The 26,448-nt window shown below is 39.3% G+C and overlaps 3 protein-coding genes across 3 annotated transcripts; 2 read left to right on the forward strand and 1 right to left on the reverse strand.

The window, feature by feature from the left end:
- Positions 1-3,978: 3,978 nt before the first annotated feature.
- On the reverse strand, positions 3,979-5,875 carry LOC122045151 (phospholipase A1-Igamma1, chloroplastic-like). The gene has a single exon (XM_042605251.1). The coding sequence runs from the start codon at positions 5,587-5,589 to the stop codon at positions 4,036-4,038; it is 1,554 nt and encodes a 517-aa protein (XP_042461185.1). The 5' UTR covers positions 5,590-5,875; the 3' UTR covers positions 3,979-4,035.
- Positions 5,876-13,125: 7,250 nt separating this feature from the next.
- On the forward strand, positions 13,126-14,529 carry LOC122048104 (probable aspartic protease At2g35615). Its single transcript, XM_042609710.1, has 2 exons — positions 13,126-13,337; positions 13,422-14,529. The coding sequence occupies exons 1-2, from the start codon at positions 13,126-13,128 to the stop codon at positions 14,527-14,529; spliced, it is 1,320 nt and encodes a 439-aa protein (XP_042465644.1).
- Positions 14,530-21,556: 7,027 nt separating this feature from the next.
- Positions 21,557-22,947, forward strand: LOC122048105 (probable aspartic protease At2g35615). The gene is made up of 2 exons (XM_042609711.1): positions 21,557-21,768; positions 21,840-22,947. Exons 1-2 carry the CDS (start codon positions 21,557-21,559, stop codon positions 22,945-22,947), a joined length of 1,320 nt encoding a protein of 439 aa, XP_042465645.1.
- Positions 22,948-26,448: the final 3,501 nt, after the last annotated feature.

Genomic DNA, 26,448 nt, shown 5'->3' on the forward strand with positions numbered 1-26,448 from the left:
AACGATGGGCGTTTCATTACTCTACGAGTAATGGTCATTAATCGATCATTAACGTTGTCGTTGATCTAAGCTCCTATATAAGGAGGCTGCGATCATAGCCAGAGGAGACACACAGCAACGCAACATAAGCTCTCCACCTTCATTCCTTCCTCCACTGTCGTTCAACTCCTGCTCGGCAGAGTGCACGTGATAGCAATCGGGTGTCTCTCTGTTCGCCATGACCACCAGTGCTTGGTCGGATTCACGGTCAGCCGTTGTATCTTGGGAAACAAATAACCCGAGCACAGCCGGAGGTGGGACGAATCTGTTTCAAGGAAACTGCGACTCTCGCGGGCCTTAGTCATCTCGCCCGATCAACCCCTTCGCTCGACTAGCCTCTCCTCTCGCCCGGTCGGTCTCTTCGTCCACCCGACTAACTTCTCTGACCGCTCAACCTGTCACTTATCCCGAACGCCCGACCTGTCGGTTCGCCCGAACGCTCGGCCTGTCTCTTCGCTCGACCTGTCGCTTCGACCACTCGACCTATTGCTTCGCCCGGCCTGCTTGCTTTTCCCGGCTTGTCTGTTTCGCCTGGCCTGTCTGCTTCGCCCGGCCTATCTGCTCGATCGGCCTGTCTGCTTCGCCTAGCTTGTCTGCCCGATTTGCCTATCTGCTTCGCCCAGCTTGTCTGCTCGACCGACATGTCTGCTTCGCTCGGCCTGCCTCTCGCCCTGCCTATCTGCTCGACCCGGCAAGCCTCTCGCTTGGCCAGTCTGCTCGACCACTCGGTTCTATATCTCGGTCAACTGCTCTACCCGCCCGGCTGATCCTCCTGCACAAACTTTCTGCTCGGCTGATCTGCTCGTCCGGCTACTCAGCCCACTCTGTCAATACTATGCAAACTGCCTTAATTTCTTGGCAGAAACTAGCTCCTGTTGACAACATGAGATTATCAGCTCAGATCATTTCAATTGTAAGTTGAATTTAATTCGAGTATTTAAATTCAGCTAATACCCCATATATCTCCGACAACAGATTGTTTGTTTCCAATAATTTCTTGCAACAAATGTTAGTAATAATGCAACAACAATACTTCATCCTCAAACCTCTAAGAATCGGTAGCTTCAAATCTTTTCAAGACCCTCTTTTATAGGGCTATTATTGGGATAGTTTCCACCTATTAGCCGGCTGTCTCTTAGAATCTGACTGTTACACCTATAGAACGGCTATTTCCAACTCAGTTTCACCACTATTAATCAACTGTTAAATCTCATTGATTGGCTACTAGGCAATCGTTGAGTTTCTAATCAATTTCTAAACATTTTATTCGTTGTTACAGTGCCAACAATTTATTGCTAAACCCTAACAATTGATTGCTACCTTAATAGCTTATAGCAAACTCTAAAATACCTAAAATCTTAATGTTGAGGTTTAGAATCTATCGATTAATCGATACATCCTATCAATCGATTAATACTCCTATTTCAACCTTATTAATATGAATGCTCGTCTTGGCCAGTATTTGGTTGAACTCAATCTATTAGAACTTCTTTTGCCGAGCATCCGATCAACTTTGACTTTCCTGGACTTCTAGTCGCCTAACATTTGATTAATTTTGAACTGTCGGGACTTCTTGTCATTGCTAAGTGTCAAGTTCTTAATGACTAACTTAGACTTCATCAACGGTAAATGTCTGGTTAACCATAATTCACTTGGACTTGTCTTTTTTATGTCAAGTGTCTAATTCTCCATAATCTACTTGGACTTCCCTCTTGCCAACTCCATGTTAGAGTTTCAATCGCTAAGTATCTTGTCAATATCGACCTACTTAAAATTTTCTCTTTCCAATTATACCCTATTGGCCTTTCGATCACTAAATATCCGATCATTCGTGACTCATTTGGATTTTTTTTCTTTATCAAATATCTGGTTAATCTTGACTTATTTGACTCTTACTCAACCAGCTAACATATTAATTAAATATCTAAACTCAATTCGAGTCAAATCAAATTTAGTTAAGTTTGATCGTGATTGATAGTACCAATATTTTTTTTTGATACCATTCAAATTTCATTTTTACTTTTGCAATAACTTTCCTTCCCAATAAACTTAGAAACCTCAATTATAAATTTTTAAACCACATCTCCTAAAAAATCCCCTAAACAGAAAATTAGAGATAAAAAGCTATGCTCCTTTTTTTGCCCAAGCCCAAGCCCAAACCTCCGATGCAGAGCACCATCTGGTTTGAAGCCCTACTCCTATTTCCCGAGTCCTACCGCAAAGTCTAATATTTTTCTTGAAAATTTTCCCTCTATATCCAATCCGGTTAAGATCGACCTAGCTCAGCCCAACCTGACCCACGTACCTCCCAACCTGACTCACGTACCTCGACTTCTTGAGCTATCCCAAGGATGCTAATATATAAGATACTATCATCATGAAATCTAGAGTTTGAATCTCAGTATAACCGAAGTAAATACCTTCTTTATATGTCAGTCATTATTTCAAAGACTAATAATCACCCGTAATTTACTTCTTGTATATTAACCTTGAAATGGATTGACGAGGACGTTGAAAGTACTGAAATGAGCGTAGTGACATTTTATCGCCATGAGCTGTCCTAGGTATCATTAATGACAATTAAAATAAAGAATATCTTTTTAGGTTTAACTAAAAAAACACACGAAAGATAAAAGTGGTTGAAAATCTTAAAAACAAAACTAAAAGCATCTCTAGAAAATAAATTGAATTTATCTATTAAAGTGAATTCGTAGATTTTATGGTTAATCTGTAACAGTCCGATGCGTTAAGTAAAAAAAAAAATACTAGGAGGTCAAAAATAAATAATAAGATCCAGATTATTTTCAAAATTCCAACTCATAAATTTTATCACAAAATAACAATTTTATTGTTATATCAAAACTCCCCTTCATCATACTATCTTTCTCTAATAATTGATAAACCTATCACTAACTCTTCCAATTCTACCTCAGTAATTCCACGTCTATAGTCAACTATTATATCCACTAATTATCAACTCATTAGCTCATTAATTGTATTCTTTGAATTGCTACTGTAGTTAAAACATAAGGTATTATTATATTAGATCATCAAATCGAAAAACTTGACATGTAATCTATCCTAAGGACATCTCCAATCCTTAAAACTTTGAATGAGATTTTTTTAAAATTTTAACATGCCACATCAACATTGTCAAAACTCATTGAAACATTCTCAATCATTAAAGTTTTGAGTGAATTTTTTTTTTAGTAATTCTCTCCGCATATAATTGCATGATTCCATACATATTACATCAATTTCAATATAAATATACTATTCTCTCCACAATTTAAAAAAAAACATAAATACAATTTTTTTCATTTAATATCTTTATATAATTTTCATTTGATATTTTAATTAATTATAATCTTTAATTTAATTTATTTATAATTAACAATTAATAAATTAATTAATTTATAATTTTTAATTTAATATAATTTATCATTTTATTTAATATTTAAATATTTGATAAATTTAATTTAATTATAATCATTTGTATATTTTTTAACTTATCTCAAATATAATTATTTTTAAAGAAAAAAAATATAATTTTAATTAAACATTATAATTAGTTTATCAAATAATTTATTTTAAAATTATTTAAAAAGGGTACATTAATTATTGACTTCACTTTAAAAGAAAAAGCATGTTTGAAAATTCAAACGTCTTCTTGAATTAAAAATTTCAAACCTCACTTGCACAATTATAAAAAAAATTTTAATGAAATTTTTAAATTTTATAAATCTTTGACAAATTTTACATTAGAGATGCTCTAAATATGAATATATCATCCTCATATTTTGACCACTACATTGATGAAAACGTGACATGTAGTCATTTAAAATATAAATATATTTAATTGTACTAATGGTTAAATGGTTAATAGTGTAATTATTTTACTTATATGGTTCTATATACAAATTAAAGGGACACTGAGCGGATAGAATTTTGCCACGTCAGCTCATTAGTTGTCCTCTAATAAAAAATTAATATTAATCATTCTGCAACATGATGAATGTACGGACTTCTTGTTCCCAATTCTTCGGCCATGGCATCCGTTGCCTCTCTGTAAGGCGAGGGGATGTCCTCCGCCTCCCTCGTCGGCTTCACCCACCGGCCGTAGGCGTTGCACATCATCCCCTTGTTCGCCGCTTGATTCCAGTTAGGCGGAATCCGGAGCTCCTCCAGCAGCATCCCGCTCGTCTTGTTCACAAGCGCCACGTCGCGACGCGCCTCCGTTCTGAACTCCCTCTCTCGGCTCACGAACCCGTCGACCAGGTGGAGGTACATCTCCAGGTTGTGGAATCCGGCGACGTCGACGCCGTGCTTCAGGAACGGCGACGATTTCACGTCCAGCCCCAGCTCCATCCCGACGTGCTCGTACACCCACTCCATCTTCTTCCCCACCACCCCTTCTAACGTCTTCAGCCGCTCGTTGAACAGAATCCCCGGCAACCGCGGCACCACGTCCTGCTTCACCACCGCCCGCAGCACCTTCACCTTCTTCTCCTTCAGCCGCTCCCCGAAAGCCGAGTTCCCTACCCGTGGCCCCGCGAAGGAGATCACGCTCACGGAGACGTCCTCGGGCAGCGCCGACGCGGCCTCGTACGCGTTGAGCAGCGCCAGAGCGCCGCCTAGGCTGTGGCCGGTGATGGTCAGCGTCACGCGCTCGCCCTGTTCAAGGTAAAGGTTCACCAAGCGGCGGAGTTCAGCCATGACCTGCTCCGACGCGCTCGTCTTGTTGTAGCGTGTCCGCTCGCTCTTGGAGGTGTAGACGTCGAGGAAGCCTCGCTCCACCTTGGCGTCGCCGTGGCCGTCGCCGAGCGGGCGGAGCGTCCCCTGAATGTCCTCGAACCACTCGGCGGGCGCGATGGTGCCGCGCCAGGCGACAACTATGTCGCGGCAGCCGATGCGGCGGGACTCGGCGTCGTCGCTAACCGCGACGAAGCCCATCCAGTTGGAATCAGTGCTCCAGGCGTCGGCGTGGAGGGAGCGCTCGAGCCACCGGGGGATCCCGATCTGGGACATAGCGTAGACGTACTTGGTGACGGTGTAGCCAGTGCGGGCGAGGCCGAGCTTGGCGAGGAGGCGGTCGCGGCCATAGAGGCAGCTGCCGCAGAACTCGGAGAAGGGGTTGAAGTCGAATCCGTCGTAGGTGACCTGGGCGAGCTCGCCGTACTTGATGATCTCGCGGCGGAGCCAGGGGTGGAGCGGGTGGAGGAGGCCGCTCCAGTCGCCGCGGCCGTGGATCTGCTGGAACAGAGAGGATATGTCTTCTTTGGGGGAGAAGGCGGGCGTGTCGGGCCGGATAGCCGCCGGGGTTGGCAGGTCGCCGGCGGTGGTTCCGGCGGCGTGCGCGCTTCCGACGTGGAGGTGGAGGAGGTTGGAGAGGGTGGTGGGTACATGTATCGAAGTTCTCGACTGGCGCTTCTGGTTCGGAGGCGCCTCAACGGCGGATGCCCGGGGGAAGGCCTGCGCTAGAGAGGAGTGCGTGGTGGCGGACAAAGGCGGAAAGTGATGGCCAAGGGAGGCGGAAGACGGTAACGCCATTAACTCCGACTGCAAGTTATGCTCCAGAAACAGAGGAAACCAGAAAATGAAAGATTCAGAGAGCAGAATTCGAACAAATCTCTAATAATTCCCCAATTGAATTGAATCAACTGAAGCGAGAAAGAAGATTGAACTGAATGGATATAAATAGAGAGAGAGAGACGGTCTGAGTAAGGGAGAAGACTTGATCAGGTCAAGATTGAATTTTGGAGCTTGCTGCAAGAAAAAAGATTAGATTTTGAAGCAGTCTCAATCTAAGAACGAGTGGTAGCAATAAGTAAGATTCAATCGAAGGAGGCATTGTCGCAGGAGCAAGTTGTTGAAATCTACAATTGTTGAAGTCAAACTTTTAGAATATCTTGTTCAAATGTACGCGGTTTGATATTTCAATTAGTATTTTGATGAATCTGACTATTGGACGATACAACTCGAACATATATTATTTTGTTTGAATTTACACGGTTTAAATTTTGAATATATTATTTTGTTGATAGAATATTTGTTTAAAAAAATAATTAGGGGTCTTCTGTCGAGATCCACTAGGCAACTCTCTCCTAATTGGTCGGTAAATCTGAAAGCGCGCAGCTGATCTCCCAGTTGAATTATTCTCCTTCAGCAGTCCAGCCTTTTCTTTTATCTTGGTACAGCGAATAGTTGAGATTGGAGTTAAGAAAATTGGCTAATATGGTGATCAAATTTAAAGAGGAGTCAATATTTCTCTGGGGCGTGACAATCGATACTTTCGATGTTCATTTCGGATGAGTTTATTTTTTCTTGGTGATATGCCATTAGCGCAAGCTCAACGTAGGCCGTGGGCTTCATTCTCCAACTCTGATGATATTTCGTCCCATGTTGACATGTCATTCTTCATTGCAGTGATAACATCTCACTTTCCTTTTTCTTCTTTTAGTCTGCACTTGATTGAATTTATTTGTTCTAAATTTTTTTTTAAAACTTTCTTACCATAAACATCATTTCGTCATCGTCGAGAGATGTTTTGGAATCTAGTCCGTCCATTTTTGCCTTTAATTAAGACAATGTTCTGCTTCAACTCCTTCTTTAGATCTGCATCTCTAGACTCATAAATTTCAAAAGTAGAAAATAGTTCTTCTAAATTACTTATCTCTAAGTCTTTAGAGATGTAATATGCATTTACTAGAGTCGACCATTCAGATGATCTAGAAAAAGCGTTAAGCGCATGCCTTAATGAATTTCGGTTGGTTGCCTTTTCTATAAGATTCGTGAGTTTGGTGCCTAGCTCCTTTAGTTTGACGTACAGCTGAGGAACTGTTTCACGTTCCTTTAGTCGTAGATTTATCAGTTGATTCTGAAGTAAATCTCTTATTGCGAGCTTGGCTTCAGAGGATCCTTCATGAAGCTCTAAGAATTTTTCTCAAAGATCTTTTACAGATTCTTTGACTCCAATTTTGTTTACCTCTTGAGGTGGCAGCGTGCTTAGCAGATGAAATTCTACTTTTCCATTGGCCACGAACTTAGCTTGTTCTTTCTTTGTCCAACTTTCTTCTTTCTTTAACTCACCATTTCTATCGGTAGGTACTACAAATTATTTTTCAAAATTAAAAATATATCAAAATTAATTTTAAAATATACCTCCATTTTCTTCTTACAGTGGGTGAAGTCTCCCTCAAACTTCGACGGATGGATGCCTGTTCCGACCATCATCTTTACTTCAGTTGGTGGTTAGTCCTTCTGAGGAGACCTTGCTCTAATACAAATTGTAAATCCCTTGTGGGCGATAAGGGGGGGGGGGGGGGGGGGTGAATTGTCCTGCACAAATAAATAACAAGTACCTTTCTCAAACAATCAGACTTTAAATGATTACACACTTAAAGAAATATTACAGAATAAAAACAAGTATGAGACAAACAATTTACTTGGTTGGCAATTAGAGGATTGCTACTCCAAGGAAAATAACCTCTACTCCAAGGCAAATAACCTCACTATGAAGATCTCTTTCTTTAACAAAACATTGGAGGCAGAGAATCCTCGTACATGGAAATTAAGCTAAAAAGTGAAAAACAGAAATAGATTAGAAGTACAGAGTGTGTCGTTCAAAAAGAAGAATATCAGGGCTCTATTTATAGCCCACTAGTTAAAACTGACCATTTGCTGACATGACATGGTCCGGGTGCCTGAACTCCGGGCACCCCTAGCATGGCAAATCTCATCTTTTTACAAATGGCTACGCATTGAGCACCCGAACCCTTACTGATGCTGATCCACAGTGCTGAGGAGTCGAGGCGCTTCTGTCGGCCCAAAGTGGTTCAGGCACCCGGAATAGCTTCGGGTGCCTAGACATGAGTCAACTCCTTGTTGACTTTTTGTTTGGGCTTCCACTCCTACTGCTCTCGCTTGGGTGATTTTGACCATTCGGAATTGAGCTCATCTGAACCCATCTTCCGACCTTCTCGAGCAATCTTCCACTCTGCTTCTCATCCCTCGGAAATGCCGTGCGCTTTCTTCTCATCCACCATCCTACTCTTCAATAACACCTCGTCTCTCAGACGCACCGAGCCCGTCGGCTCCTTCCCGTGCTATCCTTCTTATTAGCTACGTCTCTCGCTTGATTTCTTGTGCGCCTAAGTTCCTGCACACTTAGACACAAGGATCAAAACATAATAGGACCTAACTTGATTTGGTTGATCAATCAAAACTACCACAGGGTACTTACATATATGACCATTTATGCTCATACTATTATGCTAGCAATACTATATTGTAGCATAGTCGTGGAAGTTAATTATCGGCTTGATATTTATTCATGCTTGTGTATTTGTAAGATTATACCACAGTGTAAGATATTGAGTATCCCACTTGACCTTGTCTGTTATTTAGGCTCATGCCTAAATACTAGTGAGGCTAGACCCTTCTATGTATTATTACATTATTATATCTTGTTGACCATTGTCTTCCACTTATGGTTGAGAAAGTCATATATGACTGTTGGTATATCTTGTCAACCATTGTCTCTCACTTGTGGTTGAGAGAGTAGTCAACAATCATGATATATATGACTACCCATGAGACCATTCATGGAAGTGAGTTGGCGTGAGGTCCTTGGCTAGACAACTATGTATATACCCTGTCTGTCCATGAGACCATTTGTGATAGCAAGTTTTCCCATAGATAGCGATTGTTTACTTACCCTGTCTCCCCATGAGACTATTATACGCTATCTGCCCATGAGACCATTCGTGGTAGAGAGTTTGCCCGTAGATAGTGACTATTTATTTACCTTGATTGTCCACGAGACCATTTATCATAGAGCATTCTCCTGCAGTCAATGCTTGTTATATACTTGCTATACGTCAGTCATGTATTTGTTCATGCAGGTTGGGATGTACTGTATGCACTCCCGATTTATTGGTCACATCTAGTTGAGCAGGTTGGTGGAGAATTATTAATGTTGGTTATGCTTTAGTTAGCAGAAAAAAACTTACTTTTGTAGTAAGTATTTTCCTAAGATTGTATACTTTTGTTCTCCTTATGTTATTATCATGCACTATCTTCTATTAACTGTAAAGTTATTTGGACTCACTACCTATTGTATTTTTCTTCCTTCAGATAGTAGATGATATACGTATGGAGTTTCTTGGATGATCCTGTCTGCCATTACCACGCCGCATCTAGAGTTTTGTTTCTGTTGTTGCTTTTACTCATATTTTGATTTTCTAAATATGTTTATGTAATAATTAACCTGAGTGTCTGTAACGCCCCGGCCCGGGCCGGCCCCACCCGGACCAAACCAAGAACGCCGCCAGAATTGCCTATCGGGTTGACGACTAGCTCCACAAACCACCGGAGGTCCTTTCAACATGCTTTTGTCCTCACTCGCACGCACCCTGGAAAACTTCCCAGGAGGTCACTCATTCTCAGATTTCTCCAAGCCAAGCACGCTTAACTTTGGAGTTCTAAAGTTTGGGCTTCCGAAAAGGAAGGTGCACCTTGGTGATATGGATAGTACCATCTAACCTTTTAAAGTCATATTTAACCAGAATCTCAAAACCGGGGTATTACAATCACCCCCACTTAAAGACACAACGTCCTCGTTGTGTAACCAAGAATCACACCACAAACAAATCCCAGAATCTCCCTCGCTAGGTGGTGCCCTTGGTGCTCCTGCCACAGGCGCACTCACGGTCGCAAGATTGCTCTGATACCATCTGTAACGCCCCGGCTCGGGCTGGCCCCACCCGGACCGAACCAAGAACGCCGCCAGAATTGCCTATCGGGTTGACGACTAGCTCCACAAACCACCGGAGGTCCTTTCAGCATGCTTTTGTCCTCACTCGTACGCACCCTGGAAAAATTCCCAGGAGGTCACCCATCCTCAGATTTCTCCAAGCCAAGCACGCTTAACTTTGGAGTTCTTAAGTTTGGGTTTCCGAAAAGGAAGATGCACCTTGGTGATATGGATAGTACCATCTAACCTTTTTAAATCATATTTAACCAGAATCTCATAACCGGGGTATTACAGTGTCGATTTTTTAACTTGTGTTGGTATTTTGTTTGATTTGATGGTTGTTGTGTCAAGTCGGGCCAGCTCATAGTCCTTTGTTTTGTTCATGTACTTTACCTTATGTCTTCCGTTGTGTTTTTCTCCTAACCGCGCGGGCTGCTATTTATCTTGCGTGGTTATGGTTGTTTCTAGCCATGCAGACTGATATTATTATTCTTGTTTAGCCATGTGTCTTGTATCTAGGTTTCATATATTGTCATAAAGGGGGAGATGCTGTCTGTTTATCGGGTAGGACTCCCTCGGGGCATGACAATTTATTAATTGGTATCAGAGCCTAGGTTGCGAAGCCTATTTTTGTTTTTCGGATTTCATGATCTATTTTCTCAAAGTGACTTTTTGAGTTTTGGGACCAGGCAGTGATATGATATCTCCGAGCTATAGGAAGAAAGGTATATCTTTGGTGTTGTTATGCTTATTTTGGTTTACTACCTTGTTTAGATATTGTTAGATCGGTTGAATGTTGTAAGAATAAATTTATGGTTAGTTAGACTTTCTCCAACGTAGTTAGATTGGGCAACTGCCTCTATACCTATTTGTTAAGTACTCATTGACTTAGTGTTAGCATGGTGACACTAAGTGAGTCAGCCTTATTTACAGTCATGGTCGAGAACGCTCATAAACGTAACAAGTTGACATTATAGGACCCGAGCCTAATACGCAGAATATAGATTCTTTGGTAACACCAACCGATATCAAGTTGGATGTAGGTGTTAGGCCCATCAACAATCTATTGGAAACTAAGGATTACAGTCTTAGGAAATACTACCAACCATACTAACCCTGGCTACTACCAGCTAGGTGAAAGATAGAGTTATTTATTCTTCTTGGTTTGGTTAGTAGAGCATCGACTTACTTTATTTCATAGAGATTCTGAACCTTAGATTTCTCATGGTTGGTTAGATAACATAGAAGACATATTTGAGTACATAACTTGTACAGATGTATAAAAGATTGATTTACCTACATACCATCTATGAGATTAGACTGTTACTTGGTGGAAAATATAGAGGATGATTTTCAGGAAATAAATCATTTCTAATTGATGATTTTGAGATGCTTTAGAGAGATAGTATTTAAATGCTTTCAAATAGGAAAAAAGGTGGCATGGTGTTTGAATCTTGTGAAAAAGGTGAAATTCTTGAGAAAAAGAAGGGAAAAATGGGAGAATCGGTGGGGAGTCACCTTGTTCTTCATCGATGATGGCGTGAATAGAGGCGACGACTCGCTTCTGTGTAGTTATGATTCTAGGATTGGAGGCACCTTCGTTGAAGGGAGACACCTCAATTGGCTTGAACGGAGGCGCCTCTATTGGTTTTGAGGCACCTCACTTGACTTTGAGTGGGAAAGTTATCGCCTTGGTGCGAGGTGCCTAAGATAGCTTGAGGCACCTCCGACAGGTTAATTTCACATATTTAATTGGGTGTACTGTTTTAGAATATTTTTTTTTTAATTTAAATTTTGAGAATGGATTCTAAGTGAAAATTTGAAATTAGTTTTTAGATTTTTAAATTAATTTTTAATTAAGTTTGAGTTTTTCTTGAATTTAAAAATTATATAGTTTGATTTTATTGGTATATTACGTTTAATTTAGTACAAAGTTTAAATTTTAATTTAATTTTAATTTATTTAGTTTTAATTTTAATTTTAATTTATAATTTATTTATAATTTAATTTTCATTTTCATTTAATTTTATTTAGTTTAAATTTTAAATTTTAATTTAATTTTAATTTTAATTTAATTTAATTTAATTTTAAATTTCATTTTAATTTTAAAATTTAATTTATTTTTATTTAATTTATTTTTAATTTAACCTTAATAATCTCATCCGATCTAATTCTTTAACCAAGATATTCTTATAGTTTTGTGAGATGAATTATATTAAAATTTTAATTTGAAGATAATTTGATCTTGTGTTAAATTCAGGTTTAACCGCCACTTAGTTAAATATATATATATATTTTAAAAATTGACTTCCAGATTATACCGAGACACATGAGTCATTTTGTGTATCAGATCAATGACCACTTCTAGACAAAACTTTTTTAATAAATTGGACATTTAACCTTCTTATTGATAAACCTTGATCTAATTAGTGTAGGATGTGGCCAGGTAGCTACGGTTAGTTTCACTTAACTAAGTAGATCAAGCAGGGTATGCCTTACCCTAATTGACTCCTTAGACTAAGTTTTTCTAACGTACTATCATCTCATCCCACCTTGGTATTATATTAGACAAGAATCAAAGTATATGTTTAGTCTAGTCCTAATTAGTCAAACGGGTAGACTTATATTTTGGATGTGTCAACTAATTTGATGTCTCCTCTTGAATCATTGAACTTGTGTTTGTTGTTAAGTTGTTGATTAGGTTTATGTTGAATTATTTTGTAGTTATAATATACTTGATTATATCTTTGTTTATGAAATTTATATTTTTTTATTTGAGTTAGACTTGTGGCTAAGTCTGTGTTAGTTAGTTGTTTTGGTTTATTAGATTTATAATTTTATTTTTTTATATAGTAAATTTTATTTTTAGGCACATATAAATTACTTTTATTTGGTAATTTTTAAATTTAGAATGCTAGTAAAAATTTAAGTCTTTTATCTAACATAGTGATATATTAATTACATTATATTGTAAAGTTGTCTTTTACCTAGTAATATAGTATTAATTATATTACATTATAATGATTATCATATTATAAATTTAATTATATTACCCTTAATTAAACATAGCCTAAATGCATTTTTTGTATTTTTATTCTCTTTGCATTAAAATGATTTTTTTTTAAAAAGTTGAAAATGGAATATAAATTAAGCCGAAATTACATTGCATTAATTATATACTTTTTGATATCATTTAATTGTCATTATTATTCCTTTTGCAGTAATTTTCCTTTCAAAAAAACATGGAAACCTCGATTATAAATTCTTTAGCCTTGTCAAGTAATACGACATCGCACACTCTCTCACTCCTAGTCACTCATTTGTATCGAAACATGGCGATCGTGATTTTACTTGTGCTCTCTATGGCGGCGGCCGCAATGACAACGGCAGCGGCCGCAACTTTTAGCATCGAGCTTATCCATCGTGACTCCCCTAAATCTCCGTTCTACAATCACTCTGCCACGTCACTAGATCGCGCACGTGCCTCAATCTATCGATCCGCCCTCCAAGCCCGCCAGATTGCTGCACGTGTGCAAAGAAAAGGGTATAATTTTTTTATTTTTTTAAATATTTATTATTTATTTTTAAATTAAAAAAATGATTTTGAATGATAACTGTCGGGTTGCAGTGGCATCGAGACGTCCGACGCGGTCTCCAGGCTGGTCCCCGACACGTTCGAGTATCTGATGGAGCTTCGTGTCGGCACGCCGCCGATCTCCGTCCTGGCCATCGCCGACACCGGCAGCGACCTCATCTGGGCGAACTGCGTCCCCTGCACCAAGTGCTACAGGCAGACGGCGCCGTTATTCGATAAGCGCAACTCCTCCTCCTACCGGACAGAACCCTGCGACTCCAACCTTTGCAAGGCCCTCTCCAGCAGCGCTTGCGGCGTCGGCCGCTCCTGCGAATATCATTATGCCTACCAAGACGGGTCGAAGATCGACGGCGTACTCGCCACCGAGGACCTCACTTTCTACTCCACCGACGGGTCTCCGCTCGTCTTCTCCAATATCGCCTTCGGCTGCAACTACCAGAGCAGCGGCTCCTTCAGCAGCCGCACCGCCGGTTTGGCAGGGCTCGGCGGCGGTGCCGTCTCTCTCGTCTCACAGATCGTTCCTTCTCTTGACAAGATTTACTTCTCTTATTGCCTGGTTCCCAAGTCAGACACGCAGGCCAGCAGCAAAGTCATCTTCGGCTCCGCCGGCGTGGTCGCCGGAAGCAAGGTCACCACCCCGATGATGGTGGAAGAATCCTTCTTCGTCCTCCGGCTAGAAGAGATCATAGTTGACGGTGCCGGCTCGGTCCCAGTCCCACCTTCCGCCCCTGGATTAACGACAGGCAACATCATCATCGCCTCTGGCACGACCATAAACTACTTGCCCGGCGGCGTGCTCTCGAGTTTGGTGCAGGAGGTGTCGAGGGTGGTCAGCCTGCCCAAGGTTGCTGATTCGGAAGGCATTATGCCGCTGTGCTTCACGGTGACCGGCGAGGCCGACAGGCAGAAGTTGCCGTTTATCACGTTCAAGTTCGCGGGAGAGGCGTCGGTGAGGCTGAGCCCGACGAGCATCTTCATGGATGAATTTTCCTTCGCCGGAGCGGCAGCTTGCCTCGCGGTGGCGAATTCTGGCTCCGGCCCGCCGTTATTTGGGAACATGGCTCAGCAAAATTTACACGTTGGGTACGATCTCGCTGTCCAGGCAGTGTCCTTCGCTAGCGCCGATTGCACTAAACTTTAGGGTTCATGTTGCGGCAAATAAATGTCTTTACTAAATTTAGTGAAAATTGATCCATTTTTTCATGAGAAATTTTAGATCCCTATTCAATTTTCAAAATATTTGACAATCTGTGGAGAAAAATGATTATGCTCATCCAAATGCCCTGATTCCGTATGGAAGCGGCGAACTGTGGACCACTAGTCAACTACCAAAAAAAGTTGATCGGAAATATGACTTCCACGGAATCGAACTCCATAAATCATCTGCAAATACCAATAAAGGGGAGGGTCCCTGACGTAGTTATTCTGACGATCATGTCAAAAACAAAGAGAGCAAAGTAGTGACACAAAGAGAGTAAAGTAGTGGCATAAATGAAAGATAATATTATTGAATCACGAAAGACGATAGAGAAGGGGTGAATCTTGTTCTATTAAAAATTTTTCATTTCTTTCATAAAACTAGAGTACGTATTGAAATAAGGTAAAGAAAGTAAGACAAAAGATAAGTCTCTTTCTTAGTTTGGAGCTCAGTTGACTCATACTCCAAATCCTGCGATCCTTATCCGCTTTCGTTAGGCAATTGTAATATTAGTTCTTCCGAGGAAGCAAGATCGTACAAATATGATATGATGATAGTAACAGTTCTACTATCTTCAAAGAATAAGTGCAAGTATATAAAAAGGTTATCGATAACACTAGATTGAAGAATAAGCACAGTTGTTGGAGAACTTCTCAAAGCAATGGCGTTGAAACTTGCACGGACAATCGTGGCAGAAGCAGAATGAATTGGAGGTGAGAGTTGTATCTAGCTCGGAGCTCGAGAGCTTCTTTATAGGTTGCATTCTGTCGACTGATAAAAGGTTTCGCCGACTGAACCTATTTGTTGACTGATAAGCTTATTCGTCGATGAATCCTTTGTTTCTTCCTTGTTTGTTACAATCTGATCTCTAAGATCCCGAAAATTATATTGTTCCATTGACTAATCCACATTATTCGTCAATATGAAATCTCTGGTTTTCCTTTTCTGACCTTCGATCCGATAATTTTGCACTTTTCAACTTTATATGTCAACTGATCCACCTGATCCGTCGAGGGAACCTCCGAATTTTCTTTCTAACACTTCAATATGATCATTTTATAGTTTTTAACTTTTATCTGTCAACTGATCCCTTTGATCAATTGATGGATCCTTTCAGTCAACTGATAAAATGTAAATCTCTGAATTGTGTATCTATGAGTTCTACACATGTGGCCATTGACAGAGCCTGATTCGGAGTCCTGTGTCAAAAATTATGATCCTTTGAAGTTCAAAGGATCATATGATCTTGCAAAACAGAATTAGCACAATAGATAGTAATGATGCATGAATATGACAATTATGGCTGTCTTGATTTCAACTTAGAAACCTCTGTTGGTTCTTTTATTGGATCAACTTCTAAGGTGTTAGAACTTGAGGGATGTCGTAAGACAATCGCCTTAGACTTTTTTCTATTTATTTGATAAGTTTAGATTCATTATTTGAGTGCATATTATATGTTTGATTATCTTAAACTCATTTACTAAATGCCCGTAATATAATTCATAGCATGAGAGAATTTGTGATTAGATATAACTAGTGATTATCTCTACATGTGCAATTATGAATATATTGAAATTTCCCTAGTCGTCGAATTGATGCATTCGGACACCATCAATTATGTAAGACTAGCATGGGTTATACTTCTTAGTTCGGCCAAGCAGTTGTTTTCTCACTGGCTGGAGGCATTGGGATGTCGAGAGTTAAACGTGGATGCCGGTTATGGTAACTAGTTCATTGAAGTAACTCGCTGTAAGACTTCATATGATTTTCTACATATATATAGATATGTTTGTGAACTTCTTATTGCAGCACTGTGCAAGTTTCCTTCGACTTGAGGTATACTAGTCATTTTGGTCATGAAGACTTATACTTTGACATCTTAAGCAAGCATTTCATTGAAGTGTGGACCCGGGATGATTGAGTATGAGTTGAAGTGCCCGAAGGTGTTTGGATAGCCCACAGACGATCCACCGCTCCTTGTAAGGAGACGTATACCCTATCACCACTCGTTAGGATTATTACTCAAAGTCTTTAGCCAAAGCATCACATGTTAAGAGTGCGAGACTCTTGTACACATGTATGAGTAATTTGAATCCGCAGAACAAGAAAGTATTACTTGGACTAGGTGTGGCGTAGTCAGCCTAGTGGGGACAAGACACATAGACCATTTCTTGAACCAAGTGGGTATAAGACGAGTGAAAGGAACGAGACACGGCTCACTATAGCTGTTGAAAGGTTTAGAATTAATTCTACGATCAACTATGATTTTCTGACTAATTGGAGATCATGATGTATTATTAGGTGTCACTCATGATCGTTCTATAATTAAGTAGTTAATTATGGATGGTCAAGATAAACCGGGAACCTATTAGGTCAGACGCACTAACGAGTCTCTAAAAGACGTAAAACAATTTAAAGAATATGATTCTTAGATCAAGAGATAAATATTTGGTTGGATCATATATAAGACAAATATGGAAATATTTATCGCAATGGATGTCACGCCCCAGAGGAGTCCTTGCATTGCAAATGGATAGTATCTCCCTTGTAACTGTGACAATATGAATCATGAATACAATCACAAGAATACTCACAAGCTATAATCATCAGCCCATACGGCTGAAACATATACAACCACGCAGTTATATGCACAACCCACTTGGCTGGAATAAAATGATCACAACAACGCAGTTGTATAATAAACAACCCACACGACTGTGGTAAAAATATAGCGGAAAATGAAAGGACAGCTCATACAAACCAAAAATATACAATGCATGCCGACATGACTTAAACATAACAAACTTAAACATAACAAAAATACCAATAACAACAAATAAGTCACATGGTTAAACACCAATACAATGTCAATAGCATAAAGAAAACATGAATAAGAACACAAGAGCGAAGTAATTGTTGGTGCAATATCCCCTGAGTCAGGTTGACCAAGTTGACTAAGCTTGAGTTGGCTCAAGCTTGAGTCTCAATGTTTGGGTTTCAATGTTTGACAATACATGAAGATTGCAGATGCAATCGTCCGATTGGGGAGATTTTTGATAGCAATTCCCTTCTGGTCAAGATTTGACCAGGTTGATGTGATGGAGAGTTAAGTACGCCAAGGTTGATTGGATACTTGACTGGGAAAGTCCTAATTGGAGGTTAGGCAAGGGAAAGTCTTGGTGAGTGAAGTCAGGCAGAAGAAAATCCTGGTGAGTGAAGACAGGTGAAAACCCTAGTGAGTAAAGCTAGGTGAAAGTCTTGGTGAGTACAGCCAGCCAGATGGGAAGTCCTAGTGAGTGAAGCTAGGCAGATTAAAAGTCCTGGTGAGTGAATCCAAGCAAGTGGAAATCCAGGTGGGTTAAAGTTGATCGGACACCTGGTGTTGTGGAAGTCTAAGTAGGTCAAAGGATTGATCGGATACTTGGCACGAGGAGATCCAGATGGGTCAAGGGTGACCGAACACCTGGTGGAAATCCAAGTCGGTCAAGGAGGACCGGCCACTTAGCATGAGACGACAAGTCCAAGTGGGTTAAGGTTGACCAGACACTTGGCACGAGGAGAAAAGTCCAAGTGGGTCAAAGGAATTGACTGGATACTTGGTGAAGAAGTCCTAGAAGGTCGAGGTTGACCGGATGCTAGGCATGAGGCTCCAACAGGTCACGGTTGACTGGATATTGGAGTTGGGAACCTTGGACTTGAGTTTAGGCAAGTCAAAGGGGGTGTCAATCGATCAGTTGATCGATTGAACCAAATCCCAATCGATCAGCGGATCGATTGGGTGAGTGTTGTGACAAGTAGCGACTTAATTGATTGACCGATCGATTGAGAGCTCTTCGTGCTAGCATAAAATGTTTCCCAATCGATTGGTTGATTGATTGGGGTCAGTGTTCTCGCGCAGACGCGAGAGCACAGAAGAAGGCTGAATCGATCATTCAATCAATTCAGCCTCTCTAATCGATCGGGCGATCAATTGAGATTCAACTGTTGCATAGGTAGCGAGCGATGGACGGTTGGGATGGCGCAAATTTGACGTGGCAATCGATTGAGAGCATGCCCAATCGATTGGAAGCCCTAGGAGCGCAAGGGATATAGCCGTTGGCAAGCTTATTCTTTTTAACACTTTTTTCGATCTTCATCTATACTCTCCGAGCTCACACCGCCAGTTCTTGAAGGCTCTTGGGGACAAGCTAAGTGCTGGTGCACTTCCAAGGATCAAGAGGCAACAATAAGCAACAAGTAAGTAAGAAGAGAGGGTTTTACACTTGCATTCATTGTATTTTTCTTCTTGTATTGAGTGTTGTATGTGTGAGTTTGTACGAGGTTTCTCCACCTTCGGTAGTTACCGAGAAGGAGTATTTTCTTAGTGGAGAGTGCTCGTGTGTGTGGATCCTTAGATTATTTACCTCATCTTGAGGTGGATACCAAGTAAATCTACGTTGTTAGCATTGGAGCTTGCTTTGAGAGTATTCCGCTGCACATCATCATCAACAAAACAAGCAACAAGAATGTGACGAGCTATTCACCCCTCCCCCCTTCTAGCGTATTTTGACCCTAACAAATGGTATCAGAGCAAGACCGCTCTTTATCGGAATCATCGCCGGTAGGAGCAACAAGGCTAGAGGGTGAAGAAGTTGAAGCACCGAAATTCAACAAGTCAAAGATTTCATCAAGGCTCAACTTCAAATGGAATTCGGAGATGGATTCAGATTCAACACAAGGGTACCTCCACCATTCGTATCTACAAGCTTCAATTCTTGGAAATCAAGGATCGAAAATTTTCTTATGATAGAGATAGAGCAATGGTTTCCTCTAATGGAAGGCTTTGAAGCTTCAACGAATTCAAAGGACAAAATTCTCAAGAGAAACAAGTGGAGCCAAGAGCAAATCCAAATATGTGAGGCCAATGATAAAGTAACCAAGCTATTGGTCAATCTATTGCCTAACAACATCTTAGAGCAAACCTGTTCACCGTTAAAAATTAAAATTAAACAGAGATAAAATAAAATTTATCATTAAAAATCTCCTATTCATCGTTATCGTTACATGCTCTAATTACGCATCTATCCTGAGGTACGTATCAAAACATGTTCTAATTAAATGGGAATATTGAAAATGCCCCATTTTTTTTTATTAAAAATATCTTTACTTTTTAAAGTTTAAATACACTAGTTTTAAAAATATACGTTCTCATTTAATATCATTATAACAAAACAATAGTTTTAAAAAAACCTAAAACACTGGCCTAACTTTCATGTTATAAAGAAAAAACCTAATCTCAATTAATCTCATTAATTATTTCTAAGATAATTATCTAATCTTATGAAAGTTTTCTATTGGTCATCAAAATAAATTGGAAAGCACACGGTCAACTCAGAAGTCTAACATCCTTTGATTACGTCGTACATTTAGAAGAAAAATTTCTACAAATATATCATAATTGATGATCGAACCATCAATATCTAAATGACAATCTAAATATCTTACCGTGATACCATAATCTCGGGACCATAATATCAAGACCCTAACTTTATGTTACGGAAGTACGTAGATGGTGCACAAGACCGTAGAAATGTATTCGAATCTGATATTTTATCAAATTGTTTTTAATTCCTGAATATTATGTATTTTTTAATTTATGATTCATACAATTTTTATTTATTAAAAAGATATTTACTAAAAAAAAAATAGACTGATTTCCTTTACATAAATCTGCGAAAAGTTCTTTCATGTGACTATTTTCTCTTTGTTTGATAGAAAAAAATTATTAATTAGGTGATTGTGTTCTCGTAAATTAGCTATTAATACATTAATGTAAATTTTATAAAATAAATATTTTCGATCAAGTAATTAAAATACTATTATTTAATAATATAATTAATTAAAATAATATTATTTAATAATATAATTTATTCTCGAATGTTACTCTTATATTATATGATAAGGGACTCCTTAAAAAAAAAAAAAAATTAATTTAATTCTTTATATTAGATATTAAATTATAAAAATAAATATTACATTTAATTTTAGCCAAAATATTGTCCATAAATTAGATAAAGGTGTGTAGAAGTTTCTCCGCTCTTAGTGTTGTCAATCCATGTGAAACTAAAGAGAACCAAAGAAAATTACTAATAAAAAAAATTCTAATAATTAAATCCTTGATTGATTAATGAGAAAAATTTTCAATAATATATCACATAGCTGAGTCTCGAACTTTAAATATATGATTGATTAATGACAAAACTTTTTAATAATATATCATTGTTGAGTCTTGAATTTTATATCTTTGATGGATGGATGTATATTATTAATAAACTTTAAAATTATTTTGATGTAGAAAGAAAAAAATATTAAATAATTTGATTTTAGGTTTCATCAAAATAATAAGATTAATGCCAAGAAATTTAATATTGACATTAATTAGTTATCTATTTAGATATGATTCACCTTTGAATGAAACCATCTTGTTTTTTTAATGGAAGAGTAAATATATCTCAAAATTAATTTTTCCTCTTCTATTAGGTAAGGAGAAATATTTAGACCTGTTTTGTAAAATAATTTTTATTCCATTTTTCCATTTTCGTAAAATTAGAAGTGAATATTTAACGAGTGTTTACAAACTTTCTTAATTATCATATTGAGTCTTCCTTTTCTAATTATCATTTATCCAAGTTTAAATTAAATTCTCTTGGTCACTTCCTAATACATTATTTTTTTTTTCAATTATCAATTTGTTCAAATTACGACTAACTAAATAAATTATAATATTTTTGCAAATCAAGCGGAAATTACGTTGCATTAATTATATACTTTTTTTGATATTATTCAAATGCCATTAGTGTTTCCTTCTGCAATAATTTTGCTTCCAAATAAACATAGAAACCTTGAGTATAAATTCTTTAACCTTGCCAAGTAATACAACGTCTCACCCTCTCTCACTGCAGTCACTCTTTTTGTTTCCTCGACAAAAAACATGGCGGTCGTGATTTTCCTTGCGCTTTTTATGGTGAAGGCCGCAATGACAATGGCGATGGCCGCAAGTTTTAGCATCGAGCTTATCCATCGCGACTCCCCTAAATCACCGTTCTACAATCACTCTGCCACGTCACTAGATCGCGCACGTGCCTCAATCTATCGATCCGCCCTCCAGGCCCGCCGGATTGCTGCACGTGTGCAAAGAAAAGGGTATAATTTTTTCTTGTTTTTCAATTTTTATTTATTTATTTTTAAATTGAATGATAATTGTCGGATTGCAGTGGCGTCGAGCTGTCCGACGCGGTCTCCAGGGTGGTCCCCGACACGGCCGAGTATCTGATGGAGCTTCGTGTCGGCACGCCGCCGTTCTCCTTCCTGGCCGTCGCCGACACCGGCAGCGACCTCATCTGGGCTAACTGCGTCCCCTGCACCAACTGCTACAGCCAGACGGCGCCGTTATTCGATCCGCGCAACTCCTCCTCCTACCGGACGGAACCCTGCGACACCAACCTTTGCAAGGCACTATCCCGTAGCGCTTGCGGCGCCGGCAGCTCCTGCGAATACCATTATGCCTACCAAGACGGGTCGAAGATTGACGGCGTCCTCGCCACCGAGGACCTCACTTTCTACTCCTCTGCCGGGTCTCCGCTCGTCTTCTCCAATATCGCCTTCGGCTGCAACTACCAGAGCAGCGGCTCCTTCAGCAGCCGCACCGCCGGTTTGGCAGGGCTCGGCGGCGGTACCGTCTCTCTTGTCTCACAGATCGTTCCCTCTCTCGACAAGAGTTACTTCTCTTATTGCCTGGTTCCCAAGTCAGATACGCAGTCCAGCAGCAAAGTCATCTTCGGCTCCACCGGCGTGGTCGCCGGAAGCAAGGTCACCACCCCGATGACGGTGGAACATACGCACTTCGTCCTCCGGCTAGAAGAGATCATAGTCGACGGTGCCGGCTCGGTCCCAGTCCCACCTTCCGCCCCTGGATTAACGACAGGCAACATCATCATTGACTCCGGCACGACCTTAAACTACTTGCCTGCCGGCGTGCTCTCGAGTTTGGTGCAGGAGGTGTCGAGGGTGGTCAGCCTGCCCAAGGCTACTGATCCGGAAGGCGTTATGCCGCTGTGCTTCACGGTGACCGGCGAGGCCGACAAGCGGAAGTTACCGTTTATCACGTTCAAGTTCGCGGGAGAGGCGTCGGTGAGGCTGAGCCCGATGAGCATCTTCATGGATGAATTTTCCTTCACCGGAGTGGCGGCTTGCCTCGCGGTGGTGAATTCTGGCTCCGGCCCGCCGTTATTTGGGAACGTGGCTCAGCAAAATTTACACGTTGGGTACGATCTCGATATCCCGGCAGTGTCCTTCGCTAGCGCCGATTGCACTAAGTTTTAGGGTTCATGTTTGCGGGAATAAATGTCTTTTCTAAATTTAGTGTAAATTGCTCCATTTTTTCTTGAGAAATTTTAGATCACTATTCAATTTTCAAAATATTTGACAATTTGTGGAGAAAATGATTATGCTCATTCAAACGCCCTTATTCCGTATGGAAGCGACGAATCGTGGACTACTAGTGAATTATTGTGGAAGTTGATTGAAATATGACTTCCACTGAAGAACTCCAAAAATCACCTAATATCGTAAAGAGGAGGGTCCCTGACGTAACTACTCTGACGATCATATTAGAAATAAAGAAAGCAAAGTAGTGGCATAAATGGACAATACAAGAAAATTAGTCTATCATGACACATATAAATGTCCTTATAATATATTTATAGTGATATTAACATTTTGGTGTCCTAATTTAAAGATATAACGACACTTTAAAATGTCAAGAAAAATCTTTTTTTAAGGACATTTACATATGTAGTGTTATCATCATAATAGTGATAAAGTTAAATGTCACAAAAACTCATTTATTATGATATTTATATTTTTATAAGGATAATAAAAAAATATCAATAAAGATAATTTATAAAATCATTTTAAATGTCACCTTAACTAATCTATTATGACATTAACAAATGTCATTATAATAATTTATAAATATATTTAAAATATTCATTAATATTTATATAGAATATATAACATGAATTCAATATTTGTACATCATCACAATCCATCCATCATTTAGAATAGAAAAAAAATCATAAAAATATAATTTAAAGTGTAAATAGATAATCTAAATTTATCCAACAAATATTTGAGTCAAAGTTACAAATGCAAACTAACGACAAGTTCTTTACATCCAAAACTAACAACACACTACACTCAAAATATTAAGTTTTAGAACAGTCTTATAAAATAAAAACTAACTAGGCAGACCATCTTCAACCGTCGTATTGCTTCACAAAAATCCAAGTACCTATCAACTACAAATAGAATGAATAAATTTGTATTAGTGAAATAAAACAATGAAGACAAAAAGTTAATAGAAATAATGATAAAGATTAAATATCATACCAAACGAGAAAATGTAAAATATTATTTCATATTCACCTAATAGTAATCTTCGTTTACTGTTAACTGCAAATGCATTTCATATTTATTTAAAATTATAATTACATGATAAATATAAAAAATTAATAATATTTCAATGAAAAGTAGAAAGTATACCAGATGATAAGGCCAAGATATCATTTCTCCAAGTGCATCCTCAAACTTTTATAAAAGATCATAAGGTCTAATTAAACTCTCTTTTAGTTCCAGGACAACTTGTATTCTTACTTCACACCAATTTGATCCTAGTGCTTGTCTCCCTACTATAGTATTTGGATCCATGCTATGGAGTACTCCTTTTGCCATAATTTTCGTTGAATCAAATAAACTTTTGATCAAAACAAAACATCCAATATACATAAAAATGTAAAAGAGTTAAAAATTTAAAGAGTTTGAAGATGTATGAAATGCATAATCAAAATGAAATTAAATAAACCTTACTCGTAAAGATGGATGATGAGGAACAGACATTTGTGGATTACTATTTGGTGATGTGTGTTGATTACTATTGTAATTTGAAAAATGACTCTGGTTTGATTGATCAAAAATTTTAGCTAGCTTCTAACATTGCAATATGTTGGCCTTGCTTTTTAATTTGCTCATCCATTTTTTCTAATTTTGTCTGTTGTTCCATCACTAGTCGATTGCATGTGCCACGACTAGGAACTTCTCCTCCTAAATCAGATGGACTAACACCATCACCAAGCATATGTACTCGACCAGGTCTATCTGGTCCCATGATTTGAGCAAATATATCATTCTGATTCACTGGATCATTAGAATCTTCAGGAAGTTGATTTGTTAGTTCATTCATTGCAGCCTTTATCAAAACATAACATGTTGATACTTATTAAATATATAATGATAATTAAAAATAAATCATTTTTGCTACAACATAGTTGAAGAGTATAAAATAGCATACCAATCTTTCTGCTACAATATTACTTGAAGGACTTCCATTGGCATGCATAAAGCAAGCCTAGAATAATTCAACTCGTGATGGAGGTGTTGGATCGTAGACGTTCGATAGAGGGGGGGGGGGGGGGAATATTGAATGTAAAATTCGTTCGAGTATAAACGCAGCGGAAATATAAAAACAATGCTAACATAGAACCAGTTTTACTTGGTTCGGAGCCTGTGTCGACTCCTACTCCAAGGCCCGCACTCTTTGAGTGCTTTCGGTGGGCAATCACTAGCAATTCGAAATTTATTACAAACTATGTACAGGAAATGCTAATAAAAAGAAATACCGACAAAGAAGTAAATCGGAAAGAAGAATTGCGTTGTCGGAACTTCGTTAGCGTCGCAGGAGCGCAGAGCAGCAGAGCAAGCAGCAAAAGATCTCTTTTTCAGTTCTGTCTGAAGCTCTCCTCTAACCCTCCTTTTATAGGATGCTCGGGGCGCCTGAATCCCTTCCGAGCGCCCTGGTGTGACGTAGCCCGCCCAACCAATGAGCTCCACGTGTCGACGCATGCCAGGGATAGAAATTGCCTCCCGGGCGCCCGGACCACTTTTTCTCCAGAAGCTCCTTTATCTGCAAGAAAGAGTTAGTCCGAGGCAAACAATATATATATCCTGTAAAATAAGATGTTAGCACAGTTTATATTTTAATTAAAGAAGATTATGACTTAGATTCCGTCTTTCCGAGACCGGAATCTAGTCACGATCTCGACTTAGATATCCGAAATGGATCTAAGCCGGATCGACGCCTAATGTTCCCTTCCCGGGAACGCGTCCTCACAGTCACTCCCTTCCAGTGACTTACCTTTACTCACCTGTCAGACGTCTGGTCAGCCCTTCGACCTGTCTGGACTTCTCGCCAGCTATCCGGTCAGCCCGTCGACCTAGCTGGACTTCTCGCCAAGCGTCGGTCAGCCCGTCGACCCGCTTGGACTTCTCGCCAACTATCCGATCAGCCCGTCGACCTAGCTGGACTTCTCGCCAAGCGTCCGGTCAGCCCGTCGACCCGCTTGGATTTCGTGCAAGACATCCGGTCAGCCCGTTGACCTGTCTGGACTTCGTCTGCACACTCGGTCAGAGTGTCAGATCATGACAAACCTAACTTAACCCGATTTGTCATTCATCAAAACCTGAGTTAGACCGTTAGTGCTAACCGCACCAATAATCTCCCCCTTTTTGATGGAATGACAACCTGGTTAAGTTAGTAAAAATATGCAAGTAAAAAAAATTAAGCATTTTGTTCTAGCATGAGGTTTAAGTTAGTTTTTAACTTTGACATTTTGTTTCTCTAACTTAACCTCCTATCCCTCCCCCTTTGGCATTCATCAAACAAGGACATAAGTTAAACATTCAAAAATACAGAATACATAAAAAAATGTAAGGAATGATGTCAAGTTAACTTGGGGGAGTTTAAACTTTCGAAGACTTGTTTAAAAC

This window comes from Zingiber officinale, chromosome 2B (assembly GCF_018446385.1).
Source record: "Zingiber officinale cultivar Zhangliang chromosome 2B, Zo_v1.1, whole genome shotgun sequence".
In the NCBI taxonomy this organism is placed as follows: domain Eukaryota; kingdom Viridiplantae; phylum Streptophyta; class Magnoliopsida; order Zingiberales; family Zingiberaceae; genus Zingiber; species Zingiber officinale.